Below are 14,921 nucleotides of genomic sequence, written 5' to 3'. Positions count from 1 at the left end.
TTATAGAGTGAGAAATGAATGAGCGCAGGAAAGTCCAAATTCAACCTCAGTATCTCATGAGTCCGGTTCCACATCACTTTCCACCGAATTTTCATTAAAAAAAGAGAGCGAAATTGCTTATATGTCAAGCAGAAAACCCAATGTATAGATAACCAAATCCTCACAGAAAGTGAAGCAAAGTGTTCCTTTCTACCTTCAAATCCTTCACACATTCACCAGATTTTTGGTTACCAATGGCTTCCACGAGCGCACACACAGTGTCTTCAACTTCAAATCCTAACCCTAAATGGAATTACGAGGTATTCTTGAGCTTCAGAGGTGAAGACACTCGCAAGAACTTTGTAGACCATCTGTTCACTGCTTTGTCTCAGAAAGGAATCTACACCTTCAAAGACGACGAGCAACTCAAGAGAGGAGAAGAAATTTCACCAGCACTACTCAAAGCGATCGAAGAATCTCGATTCGCTCTCATCGTCTTCTCCAAAAACTACGCTTCCTCCAAGTGGTGTTTGGATGAACTCGTGAAAATCGTGGAATGCAAGAAGACGATGGGGCAGACAGTGATACCAGTGTTCTACGATGTGGATCCTTCAGAAGTGCGGAAACAAACAGGGAGCTTTGGATCAGCCTTTGAAATTCACGAGAAAGTTTTCAGTGGGAACATGGAGAAAGTGCAGAAATGGAAGACTGCTCTGGTGGAAGCAGCAAATATAAGCGGATATAGTGTTCCGGATACAGCAAACGGGTAATTATAACAAATTTAGCGCATTCTTAGTTCACTTCTCTTGTAATTATATCGTGTTTTGTATAATTGAAAAAAAATGAAAAAATAAATTTCAATGTTTATTTTTTTTATAAATTCAAGTGGGTATTCCGATTACCAGGAGAGAAATGATGGATTTTGTATATAAACATGTATATGCTCATCAGTATATCATTTTCAGTGATTGATTTCAGTTTCTCATGGATAAGTGGGTTCCTCACAAATCAGATCGTAGTCCAATGAAATTTGACCCATCTGAATCCTAAAATTTTTCTTTCTTTCTCTTACTACCCATCACCAGTTCTTTGTTTGCTTCTCTCTCTATATCCAGCAAAACCATCACCACTTCTTCTTTTGCATCCTTCAAAACACTTTACCTCCTACTTGCCTCCACCACCAAACACTTGAAGAGGGGTCGAGGGGAGATAAGAAGGAATGAATAAATTTTCTTCGTTTGGTATGATATTGTCCGCTTTGGGACCGACGGTTTTGTTTTTGGGGTTAATCCTTAAAAGGCCTCATACCAATTGGAGCGTACAAATCCTGTGTACAAATCCTACATATATAACACTTAACGTTTCCACACCTAGGCGAGGTGGGATCGTGCATGCTGTAGCCCGCCCACGGCACACCTGTCCACATAAGTCGCCAAACCCTAGAACAAAATCGTGCAAGCTTGGACGCAAAGCGGACAATATCATACCATGTAGTGGAGTGGGTCGTTACAAATGGTATCAGAGCCTAACCCAGCCGGAAGCGTGCTGACGGGGACGTCGGGCCTCTTAGGGGGGTGCATTGTGGCGACCTAGGGCGGGTGCAAGAGGTACTGGTAGGCTACCACACTGAAAAAATCTTGACTCATTTTTTGCTCATTGGTCGTGGACCTTAATTAGTCTCTTGTAGGCCGATATATAAGGGTGCTTAGGGTTTGGAGTGGTTGAAGAGAGAAACTCTGAAATTCATACAGAAACAAAGTGGGGGGCTAAAAACTTGTAATCTCCGATTTTACACATAGTGAAGACTTTCGCCTGATTTCAACCGTGAACGTAGGTTGTTGTCGAACCACGTATAAATTTTTGTGTTCTTTGTGTGTTGTGTTTACTTTTCTGTCATATTTTATCTTGGGTTCGTTGCGTTTGTCATAACACACTTCATCGGAGATGTGGTTGCATAGGGTGCTATTGGGAAGATTCGGAGGGCAGAGAATCCGGCAGATAGGATGACTAAGGTCATTCCTACACTCAAGTTCAGACACTGTCTGGACTTGATTGGTACTCGCAGTTGCTCAGCCCTTTAGGGGCATATGGAAAAGGCGAAAGGAGTAGCTAGAGATTGTAGATCTTGGCATAATTCGAGCCAAAGTGGAGATTTGTGATGTTGTGGCTCGAATTTGGTGCCGGGTCGCGTTTGAAATTTTTTTATGGTTTTTTGCTCATTGGTCGTGGACCCTAATTAGTCTCTTCTTGTAGCTCGATATATAAGAGCGCTTAGGGTTTGGAGTGGTCTAAGAGAGAGAGACTGAAATTCGGTGAGGGGCTGAAAACTTGTAATTTCCGATTTTACACATAATGAAGACTTTCTCTAGATCTCCACCGTGGACGTAGTTTGTTGCCGAACCACTTATAAATCTCTGTGTTCTTTGTGTGTTGTGTCTACTTTTTTGTCATGATTCTTGTTTCTATCTTGGGTTCGTTGCATTTGTCGTAACAGACACAAGTATTATCCATAGGTTTTTAGGCTATTGTATGTATTGTGGCTTATATATATACACACCATAATTAACATTGCATTTATGTTTTTACATATACGCAAACATGTACTATGTGAGAGGTGAGAAATGGTGTTAGTGGGCAAGGCCATTTTTATCGTTTTATTTTAGTTGCTTAGGTTAGCATGAAACATACAGTAGTTGTATTAGAGATAGGGTAGTTTGGGGTGCTCAGATTGGATGGTAAGAGTAGACCTATTACAATTGATATCAGAACATGCCTGGTCCCATCCGTACATAAAGTACATTTAAAATAAAGCCCAAACACCCTTCCCATACGTATCCGATGTGAGACAAGACCCTTGTGACTATTAGTCTGTTTTAAATATAATCAGTGGACATCTTGAGTGTTAAAAAGAAAGTAAAATTAGAAGGGGGAAAAAATAAAAATACCATAAACCAAAAATTATATTTAATTTGTTAGTAGCAGTCCTATGCATGCCTCGAATGATTTGATATATCTATAGTAAATTATTTTTTCTTCACGTGTTCGAAATCGTTCATTTACAGATACTAATTCTTCATGTCACTTGAACTCAATTAGCTCTTATATGAAATCAATTTACATTTGAATTTCTTAATCAACATTTGGATAATTTTGTATTTTATCCAAAAGCATGCCATTCTGCTGGCGCAAACTTAACAGGTATATAAAAAGATCTTTCAATTCTTTTACATGAAATAGGGCTATTTTGGTAATTTTGCAACAAATGTGCTTTCCCAAAATACTATTTCAGCTAAAAGTAACAACTCAAAGAAAATAATCCTAAAAAGGATAGCATAACCAAGTTTTTTACCTCACATCTTAGAAGAAGTTCGAATTTCCTTGGAGCCATCTTTATAGAATTTCCTGGCAATTGTCTGGTATATGTGGGACAGGGAAACTGCATGTACTCAGTGGTGAAATATGAGGTGTTATAAGAGGCTTGACACCACCAACTTTGATAAATAAATAAATAAATAAATAAATGGAAGAAAAAAAGGTTGAATGGAAAAGGAAATCAAAACTTCTTCTTAGTTGTGAGGTGAAAGACTTGGTTATTGTTAGCATATATGATATCCACGATTTATGGAATGACTTACATAATAGCAAAGATTTGATTATACTATAGAATATGCCATAAAATATGCTTTAGAATATACTATAATTTGATTTAAATTTGATTCAGTTTCCTTTCTTGTAATATGAGCGTGTGCTCTTTTTATCTATAAATACTAGAGTTGTGAATGAGTGATTCATCTGATTCAAGCATTTAGACAATTCTCTTTTTTTTTTTCTTTTTTTTTTTTTTTTTTTTTTTTTTCTTTTTATATTTCTACTTGGTATCAGAGCCAACACCTTTTGACACCTTTCAGCAGCCTTGCTACTTGTGTGACAGCCACCTTAGACTATTTGTGATATCTTGTGACGTTGCCTACACATATTTTGCAGTGTTGCTGTTTTGTGATCGAAAATAGGTATTTTTAAGTTTTACAATTTCTTTTTTATTCTTCTAGAGTTGGGTAAATTGGGATAGTTGGTCTCCAACACCTAGAAGGGCTTGGGTAAAAAAAATTTAGTCTACAAAGAAGTTCCGGATATTAAGAAGGAGGCTGTCTGGCTATATGTAAGCGGGAAGCGCTCCTTAAAAAAGGTATGTATTTAGATTTTTCGGGAATGGTCTGAGGAGACATTGTTATTTTTTATGATCTGAGGAGATCCTTTGATTTATTAAGAGAATTTGTGGTGTTTTTTTGGATTTTTTTATTATCGTGTGACAAATTATGGCAGATTCAGGGTCCTCGACTGTTAATTCTCTTGGCTCAAGTTCTGTGGGCGGTGGTGCCATTTTTCCCACCAACTCATCAGAAAATTCAAGACTTCAAATCACCACAATAAAGTTGGATGGTTCCAACTATTTCATTTGGACACAGTCTGCCAAGATGTTCATTGGTGGCAAAGGCAAGATTGGCTATATTATTGGTTCTGAGAAAGAGGCAGCTGAGTCAGAAAAGACATATCCACAGTGGTTTGCAGATAACACTATGGTTATGTCTTGGCTAGTCAATTCGATGTAACCAAACATAGTTGTTGGCTATATATTTATGAAGACTGCTAAGCAGATTTGGGATTCAGTTCAACGCATTTATTCTTAGAAGGAGAATAATGCACAGATTTTCCATCTGGGGTGAGATATCACCAGGATTTCTCATGGTGACTTGATAATTTTAGGTTACATCGCCAAGCTTCGTGTTATTTGGGAGGAGATGTCATATTATGATTCCTTTAACTCTTGGAAGTATCCAGATGATGCAGTTTTATATGCAGGGATTGTGGAGAAGAATCAAGTGTTTCAGTTTCTTGCCGGGTTAAACGACGAGTTTGAGTATGCTCGTGTTCATTTATTGGACTTATCTTTATTCCCTACTCTTGAGGATGTATACTCCTATGTGTTGTCAGATGAGAGTCATCAAACTCATCCATTAGGTGTTGCTTCTGTTGATTGTTCTACTATGGCAGTTCGGGTTCCCAACCTTTCAGGAACTGCACCATCCCAGAGAGTTCAAAGCTCTACCACCGGTCCTCTTCTCGGACGACAACGTGGACAGTGTCACTATTGTGGAAAAATTGGTCACATCAAAACTTGTTGTTATGCTCTACATGGATGCCCACCGCAACAAAAACAACAGTCTCGATTCTCTGCACATTTTGGTACACGACTAGTCTCGTTGTCAACTCTTGACAACTTTGCCTCTACATCTTCTGCCACAGTTACCTTAACTCAAGCTAATTTGGACAAGTTCAAACAATTCTTCAACCAAATGGAGCATCATCTCAGCAAACCTCCACTTATGCCCACTCAGGTATTATTGCATCTGCACATAGCGTATCTACATCTTCGACACCATGGATCATTGATTCTGGTGCTTCAGACAATATGACTGGTATGCCCCCATTCTTTGAATCTTATAGTATCTGCTCTAGCCATCGCAGGGTACACCTTACGAATGGCTCTTCATCTTCTATTGCTGGGAAAGGTCACATATCAATTACTCCTTCATTAACTTTGTCAGATACACTTCATGTTCCACAGTTGACTACAAATCTTATTTTTGTTAGTAGTGTTACTAAACAATTAAATTGTAGTGTAATGTTCTTTCCCTCCTATTGTATTTTTCAGGATGTCAAAACGGACGATTGGCTGTGAGCATGAAGCGGACGGTCTATACTTGTTGGATGCTCCTTTGTTACCTCAAGCACGTTCAGCTTCATTTTCTAATTTTGTTTTATCTAATAAAGCCCAGCTTATGCATTGGCATATGCTTTTAGAACATATTTCTTTCGGTTATTTAAAACATTTATTTCCTTCCTTATTTTGTAACGTGGCAGTGTCAGATTTATCCTATGAGACATGTCATTTGGCTAAACATGTTCGTTCCAATTATCCTGCTAGTTGTAATAAATTTGTTGTAACACCTTTTGATCTTGTTCATTTAGATGTGTGGGGTCCTTGCCCAGTTACTTCTAGTATTGGATTTTGATATTTCATGTTGTTCAATGATGATCATAGTCATGTTACATGGGTTTATCTTATGAAAACCAAAAATGAGGTGTACACCATGTTTAAAAGTTTATCATAATGGTTCAGACTCAATATGGTCGTACCATAAAAAAAATTTAGATCTGACCAGGGTATGGAGTACACTTATGGGGGGAGGTATAGTAATTATGTACATAATTTGGGATTGAGCATCAGATGGCTAATGCTAAAACTCCTCAACAGAATGGCCGTTCTGAGAGAAAGAATCGCCACATCCTTGACTTAGCCAGAGCAATCTGTATTGGCATGAATGTTCCCCAATCAGTTTTTAGAGATGCAGTTCTTACAGCTGTTTACATCATTAGTAGGACTCTTCTAGGGTTCTTAACTTTGCAGCACCACTCTTAATCTTACATCCCAATTCATCTATTTTTTTTATTGCTCCGCGAGTCTTCGGGTGTGTATGCTTTGTTCAGCAGTTGGGCAGTCTCGTACAAAGCTTGACCCCAAGGCTTTGAAGTGTGTGTTTTTGGGCTATTCTCACTCTTAAAAAAGTTATACGTGTTACCATCCTCCCAGTCGTCAACGGTTTAGATCCATGGATGTTTCTTTCCTTAAGCATTCACCATACTATAGTGGTTCTCAAAGTGAATGGTTCCTATTGAATATAATGGATGATCACCTTCTTCCGTCTTCAACTCTTCTACCTTTACCTGTTTCGTCTTCTATAATTCCTTCTCGTGATACCCCTCCAGCACGGGGAATTGTTCCAGGTTTATAGTCGGAGACAACAGGTACAAGCTTTTACTCCCACGTTCGACTGCCATGTTCCCTTGGCACCAGCTCCGCCTTCTCAAGCTATTGTTTCGCTTAATGATCGCCCCATTGCTCTTTGAAAGGGTAAACGTTCTTGTACATACCTTATTTCTAATTTTGTTTCTTATTGTGCTCTCTCACCCTCCTATTGGAGTTTTCTTGTTTTTGTTGCCTCGGTTCCTCTTCCTTCTATTGTTGCAGATGCACTAGCACAACCTCGATGGCATGATGCTATGATAGAAGAACTACAAGCACTTGAGAAAAATCAGACTTGGGACATGGTTCCACTTTTTATTGGACGAAAGGCTGTGGGTTGTCGTTAGGTGTTTACAGTTAAGCATAATCCAGATGGGTCAGTTGCTCGTTACAACGCCCGGTTGGTTGCCAATGGTTATACTCAGACTTATGGCATAGATTATCAGGAGACTTTTGCCCCTGTTGCCAAGATGAATACCATTCATGTATTATTTTCCGTTGTTGTGATTCGATCTTGGCCTCTATTTCAGTTAGATGTCAAGAATGCCTTTCTCGATAATGATTTGCAGGAGGAGGTGTACATGGTTCCTTCTCCGGGCTTTCGTTTTCCTGCTCATTCTGGTATGGTATGTCATCCTCGTCGTTCTCTGTATGGCCTCAAGCAGTCTTCTTGAGCTTGGTCTGATCGCTTTGGCACTGCCATGCTCAAGTTTAGTTTCCATCAAAGTGCAGCTGATCATACCTTGTTTTTACGTCATTCAGGCGGTAAGACAGTTGCTCTCATTGTGTATGTCGATGATATTGTTCTTACCAGAGATGATACTACTGGAATTGCTGAGGTTAAGAGATATCTTGGCAGTCAGTTTGAAATTAAGGATCTTGGTCCCCTACGGTACTTCTTGGGCATTGAGGTGGCTCGCTCTAAGGCTGGCATTTTCATCTCTCAACGCAAGTATGTTCTTGACTTGTTTTCTGCTTCTGGTCAGCTTGGCGCTGGTGCTGATATTCCAATTGAGCATTATCATCGATTGGCTGATTCTGAGGGGGAGGAGTTGTCGGATATTGGTCAGTATCAACAACTTGTGGGGAAGCTCATCTATTTATCCATGACTCGACCTGACATTGTTTATATAGCGAGTGTCGTGAGTCAATTCATGCACTCTCCTCGTACCCCTCACCTTGATGCAGCTATTTGGATCCTTCGCTACTTAAAAGGGTGTCCGGGCCGTGGTATTTTGTTTGCCAATCATGGTCACTTACGTGTTGAGGCTTGGACAGATGCTGATTATGCAGGATCAGTTTCAAATAGGAGGTCAACTTCGGGTTATTGTACCACTATTGGTGGTAACTTAGTTACTTGGCGCAATAAGAAACAGGATGTTGTCTCTCGATCTAGTGCAAAAGCAGAGTATAGGGCTATGTCTCTTGGGGTACGTGAGTTGCTATGGCTGAAAACCTTAATGATAGACTTGTGCCTTCCGATGTCGCTTCCATTCTCAAAGTACTGTGACAACAAGTCTGTCATTAGCATAGCAGCAAATCCCGTTCAACATGACAGGACTAAGCATATAGAGGTGGACCGTCACTTCATTTGAGAGAATATTATCTCTGGTCAAATTTGCACTCCGTTTGTCACAAGCTCTCAGCAGCTTGCAGACATTTTTACAAATAGCATTAGCAAGATTGTGTTTGAGAATGCATTGTTCAAGTTGGGTGTTTCAGATATCTACACACCAACTTGAGGGGGAGTGTCAGCATATATGATAGCCACGATTTATGAACTGACTTACCATAATAACAGAGATTTGATTATGCTATAGAATATGCTAAAGAATATGCTTTAGAATATTCTGTGATTTGATTTATATTTGAGTTAGTTTTCTTTCTTGTAATATGAGCTTTTGCTGTTTTTATCTATAAATACCAGAGCTGTGAATGAGTGATTCATCTCATTCTAGACTTTACACAATTCTCTCATTTTTCTTCTTTTTATATTTCTACTGTTATTCTATCCTTTTTAGGATTATTTTCTTTGAGTTGTTAGTTTTAGCTGAAATAGTATTTTGGGAAAGCACATTTGCCTAGAATGTCATAAATGTGTGTCAATATGCTTAGATATGTTGTTGTTTCAGTTTCTCTTTACAGTTCATTTATATTTCTGTAACTATTTCAAACATTGAATAAAAAATCAACCAACATTGAATAATATTTCTTCATTTTAAGTTCTCAACTTAACACATGGTCATGATTCTAACTCTACAGGCATGAGTCAAAATGTATTGTAAAAATAGTTGAAGAGATTTTCAATAAACTGAACCATACATCTCCACTTGCTGCCCAGTATCTGGTTGGAACAGAGTCTCGTGTGGAGAAAATGAAATCATTGTTGTCTGAAGGGTTGGATGAGGTTCGTTTTATAGGAATATGGGGAATGGGGGGAATAGGTAAGACAACTATTGCAAGAGCTGTTTATGACCGAATCTATCATCAGTTTGAGGGTAGCTGCTTTCTCGCAAATGTTAGAGAAATCTCAGAAAAACAAGGTTTGGAAGCTTTACAAAAACAACTCCTTTCTGAAATACTTATAGGGAGTAATATAAATATAACCGATACTGTTAGAGGAGCAAACATGATAATATCCAGACTACGGTTTAAAAGAGTTCTTGTTGTTCTTGATGATGTGGATAAACGGGAGCAACTAGATGCAATAGCTGGAGAGCATGGTTGGTTTGGCGTTGGGACTAGAATCATCATAACGACACGAGATAAACATTTGTTAACTGCTCATGGAGTGAATGAAAGTCACGCAGTTGAGGCATTGAATGAAGATGAAGCTATCCAGCTCCTTTCTTTAAAAGCCTTCAAACAAAGTTTTCCTTCTGAAGGTTATTTGGAGCTCTCAAACCAGATTGTAGATTATGCTGGTGGCCTTCCATTAGCACTTACAATTTTGGGTTCTTTTCTATATGGTAGAAAAACAGATGAATGGAAAAGCACATTGATTAAGCTGCACAAAATTCCTAACAAAGAAATTCTTCAGGTGCTTAAAATCAGTTTCTATGGACTGGATGAAATGGAGAAGGAAATTTTCCTTGATATTGCATGCTTCTTCAAAGGGAAACACAAGTGTAATGTAATGAGAGTACTCGACAGTTGCGGCTTCTGCCCTGGAATTGGAATACCTGTTCTTATTGAAAAGTCTCTCATAACTATTTCAAACGATCAGTTTTGGATGCATGATTTGATACAAGATATGGGTTGGTATATTATTCATCAAGAATCTCAAGAATCTTGGAAACGTAGCAGGTTGTGGCTTCGAGAGGATGTTTGTTATGTGTTGACAGAAAATATGGTAAGGTAGCTGGTGAAAAATCAGCTTTTCGACTAATAGATATTTTCTTGAAGAAGCCACATTTTATAATCCTAACCGACATTTTATATTACATCTTTACTTCTGCTTTGTGCTCTCGGTTGTTAGGGGACAGAAAAAGTTGAAGCCGTGTGCTTGGAACTGCCTAAACCTGAAGTTGTTGACCTTAATTCTGAAGCCTTCAGAAAGATGAAGAAACTAAGGCTATTCAAAGTTTACAATGTGGTGTTCAGTAAAGGCCCTGCCCACCTTCCAAAAGAGTTGCGGTGTCTTGATTGGCATGCATACCCTTCAGGCTGTCTGCCAGCAAGTTTTCAGGCAGAGAATCTTGTTGAACTTAGCATGTGTTATAGCAGCATCAAACAACTTTGGAAGAAAATAAAGGTGTGATCAATATTATAAATTTTAACTATATTGAATATATTGTCATGTTTCATGAGAGCCTGTTATTCTAATTTTTTTCCATTTGTTTCAACAGCCTCTGGACAAGTTGAAGGTCATCAACCTTAGTCACTCCCATAGGCTATCTAGCACCCCGGACTTCACAGTTACTCCAAATCTGGAGACACTGAATCTTGAGGATTGTATGAGTTTGGTAGAGGTTCACTCATCCATTGGAGTTCTCAAAAGGCTTGTTTTTCTAAGCCTGAAAGACTGCAGAAATCTGAAGAGGTTTCCGAATGGTATTCACTTGGAATCTCTTGAGACTTTTATTCTATCAGGCTGCTTGAAATTAGAAAAGTTTCCAGAAATCTTGGGGGATATGGTATGTTTAACAGACCTTTATTTGGATAGAACTGCCATAAAAGAACTGCCCTCGTCAATTGAACATCTGACTAGCCTTACCTTGATGGATTTGAGTGAATGCAAATACCTTACGATTCTTCCTAGAACCATTTGTAGGTTGAGCTGCCTTAAAACTCTCACTCTCTCTGGCTGCTCAAAACTAGAGGAATTGCCAGACAACTTGGGAAATATAAAATGTTTAGAGGAGCTTCAAGCGAATAAAACTTCTATCAAACAACTACCATCTTCTATTAATCTTTTGGAAGACCTCAAAGTATTGTCCCTTAGTGGATGCAAGGGAACATTATCTCAATCATTTTTTTCATCTTGGTTTTTAGCAAGGAAATGTGAAGATTCAATGTGTTTGGTGCTTCCTTCTCTAACAGGTTTGAATTCCTTGACAAAACTTGATCTTAGTGATTGCAATTTGTCTGAAGGAGGGATTCCCAGTGACCTTGGCAGCTTATCCTCTCTGACAAAGTTGAATTTAAGCAAAAACAATTTTGTTAGTTTACCTGAAAGCATCTCCCAGCTTTCTCAACTTGAAAAACTCGAGTTAGTAGGCTGTAAGAGGCTAGAAGCATTACCAAAGCTTCCATCATGTATCCTTCAATTATTGGCAGATGATTGCCAATCATTAGTAAGCGTTGGAGATCTGTCTACAAATTATAGATCACTGTGTTCGGTCACATTGTCAAATTGCTTGAAGCTGTTAGAGAATAAATGGAGTGAAGATGTGAGTGATATGTTGTTGAGATTTCTGTTTCAGGTTACTTTCTCTCCCTCTTTCTATATATTTATATATGTGCACATGTATTTATGAATGAATGACATGTTGTTTTCTTGGTACAGAGGCTCTGTGTTGTAAATTCTGAATTTTCTATGTTTTTACCCGGAAGAGAGATTCCAGAAATGTTCGGCCATCAGAATTTAGGTACTTCAACATATCTGCAACTGCCTCCCGATTGGTGTAGCGAGAAATGTATAGGGATTGCTGTGTGTGCTGTTGGTGACTTCGCAAATGTAAAATCAGTTATGGATTTGCCAGATATCTTTTTACGTTTCACAGGCCGTTATAATAGACAATATATTCTTGGGCAGGGTTTGTGTTGGAATCCCACAGATAGGAACGTTGATTCCGAACACATGTTGCTGAGCTATCTTCCAACTCATGTCCTTGGGATTGGGAGTGGGGCATGGGATCAAAATTCAAACAAATGGTGCCAAGTTGACGTTTTTTTCAACTTTGGTGCAAGGGCGTTGCCAGCAAAGAAGTGGGGAGTCCATGTAGTGTACGAGGAAGACGTGAAAAAATGGAAGGATGGGTGTGGGAATCTGGGAATCATTGAGGGTTCAGATGAAGCAGTATCAGTGGAAGACAAAGATAATACTCTCAAGAGAAAGCGCGATGACTCTGATGATGATCAAAGTCCCCGCGCTAAGAAAGAGCATGTATTTTGAGATGGCACCACAATTGTCATGAAATCTCTTTAAACCATCATCACATTTTGTGCGTCACTTTTTAATTTTTCTCTTCTTATAATAAACATTGGCAACAATATACAATATAATGGATGCATTCTATGTTCTATCTTTTGCATGTAGTGTATGAGGAAGACAAAAATAATACTCTGAAGAGAAAGCGTGATGAGTATGACCCCCAACAACACCATGATGAAGCACACAAGGCAATGGAAGTGCCTCTGCTGATGATGAAAGCCCAGTAGCTAAGAGAGAGTATGTATCTTGAGATCACACTACAATTGTCGAGAAATGATTCTTAGGGATCCGAATCTGACGCGGCTATAGCACATCATCCTCTCATTTATAAATTCGAGTTTTTTCCAATATAAGCATTTTGGATGGTTTTTGTTTTGTGCTGATAAGATAGCAACCGAAAATCAATTGATGGACCTGTTTGTATTTCTCATTTGATTAGTGTCTTATTCTTTTTATTACGGTGCCTAAATAATACCACATAACACAGAATGTTTGATTTTTGAATTCACGTCGGATCTAGTTATTATAGTCAGATAATCTGTTAACCTTGTTCGCACAGATAAATACAAAGATGACAGATTAAATTTGAAAGAAATGACACGTCTTATTGATTGATCTTATGGCACAACAATACAGATTAGCTTCGATACGAAGAAGGAATGCACACAACCACATTTCTCTCCATATATAGGGAGTAGGAATTCTTTGTTCATGTGATAGTGAAAATGAACTTGTATGAAAAATGAACTTGTATGAAAATCAAGTACAATATGATTTCACATGATTGGAACCAAAATAAACAATCCAACTTATTTTTTTATTTTATTTTTTTATAAATAAGCTACTTGATTAAAGGAAACTAGTGAGAGAGGCATACATACCCCCTCTATGTACAAGCAGAGAGAGTCGAATCCAACCGATCTTTAAAATTATTCTAATATTTAAATTGTTGGAACACTAATTCACACCCTTTCGATTTGGAATCAATATTTGAGTGGGGTAATTAATCCGACGGTTATTTATTATAACTCAATATATAATATTATTTGTGTTATAAAGATAAAATACAAGAGCTTGATAGAGAGAGAACTATTATAGAAAGAGAACTTTATTCATTTCTCAAATGTATATATATCATCTAAAATACAAGGATGAGCTGATATATATATATATATATATATATAGCAACAAAATGAGCTTGCAAAGGAAGCTAAAGATTGCAAGTTGTACATTAATGCATTCCTTTCTGCATGCGTCTTGGTGATCATTACAAAAGCAATTTGCAAATCAACTTGCAAGGATTGTGGACCATATAGTATGTAACACTTTTCATTAGGGTTCACAATATTACACTAAAAATATGCCTTGTTAAAATATTGGAAAAAAAAAATCAGTGAGAAAAAATCATAGCAAGGGAAAGAGGGTATAATATTCTTGTGTGTCTGAAAATGGTATTGCATGGGTTAGAAATGTCTCGTTAAAACCTTGTCAGGAAAACAGTGAGACAAAATCTAGGCAAAGGAAAAAAAATACAGTATGCCAGTACCTTTTCAATCAATTGTTCCCCCTCATCAGTATGGTTATTGCATTAGTTCATTATAAAAGATCTTTGAGTTGATTCCTCCCAATGCTGTGATATAACTTCCTTTGATCTCATGAATTGCAAGTGTCTCAGAATGATCGGAAGAAGTTGCAGTAATTGTCTGCTTCATATATCGTCAGGATGTAGCAGTGCTTGCTAATAAGTTAATTGAAAAGCTATGTTAGGCAATGCGCAATTTGTAAAATATATAAGAGCACCGATTGCACTAAGATATGGTATTTCAGGGCTCTTGAAAAAAAAAACAAAAAAATGACCTTTCTAAATATCAAGTGATCGGATAACCATTAGATAACTTAAAGGGTGAACTTTATTCATATAAACGAGCTTCAGGACCTTTCCGTGTATGTTCATTAGGGGATGGGAATTCCACTTGATAAATGTTCAACCTACATATTAACACAATTTTTCTTTCCAAGATTTTCCTCTTGAATTCTTTCTCTTTAGCCTTATAAGTTCTTCTGGGATTCCCACAAGATTCAGATTATCAACCTACACTTTCTTTTAGTAAGTACCGGGCAATTATACCATATGCGCCTAGATTGTTTTAATCCGTACAAGGATCGTTGCAATCTTATCGATTACGTACTAAGTGGTTTTATTTTAGGCATTTTAAATCCTTTAGGGATTGTCATATAAATATCACAATCTAGTAATCCATATCGATATGTTGTAACCACATCCATTAGATGCATATCCAGTATTTTTGTGACTGCCAAATTAATTAAGGATCAAAATGTGATTGTATCCATTATAGGAGATTGTGTCTCCATATAATCAATTCCAGGTCTCTAAGGGAAACCTTGAGCTATCAATCAGGT

At 37.8% G+C, this 14,921-nt stretch overlaps 1 protein-coding gene across 2 annotated transcripts; it reads left to right on the top strand.

Moving 5' to 3' along the window:
* The first annotated feature begins 79 nt into the window (after positions 1–79).
* Positions 80–12,947, top strand: LOC132271327 (TMV resistance protein N-like). 2 transcript variants are annotated; one of them, XM_059772675.1, is made up of 6 exons: positions 80–745; positions 9,107–10,196; positions 10,323–10,598; positions 10,693–11,769; positions 11,853–12,510; positions 12,606–12,947. In XM_059772675.1, exons 1-5 carry the CDS (start codon positions 234–236, stop codon positions 12,459–12,461), a joined length of 3,564 nt encoding a protein of 1,187 aa, XP_059628658.1. In that variant the 5' UTR covers positions 80–233; the 3' UTR covers positions 12,462–12,510; positions 12,606–12,947. The 2 variants fall into 2 exon arrangements, with proteins under 2 accessions (XP_059628658.1, XP_059628657.1); XM_059772674.1 differs by having other exon boundaries at positions 81–745; positions 11,853–12,947.
* The last annotated feature ends 1,974 nt before the right edge of the window (positions 12,948–14,921 follow it).

This window comes from Cornus florida, unplaced genomic scaffold, assembly GCF_030987335.1.
Source record: "Cornus florida cultivar Cherokee Brave unplaced genomic scaffold, ASM3098733v1 CherokeeBrave_3.0.0_Hap2_Chr08, whole genome shotgun sequence".
Taxonomy (NCBI): domain Eukaryota; kingdom Viridiplantae; phylum Streptophyta; class Magnoliopsida; order Cornales; family Cornaceae; genus Cornus; species Cornus florida.
This window is presented reverse-complemented; position numbering and strand designations above follow the sequence as displayed.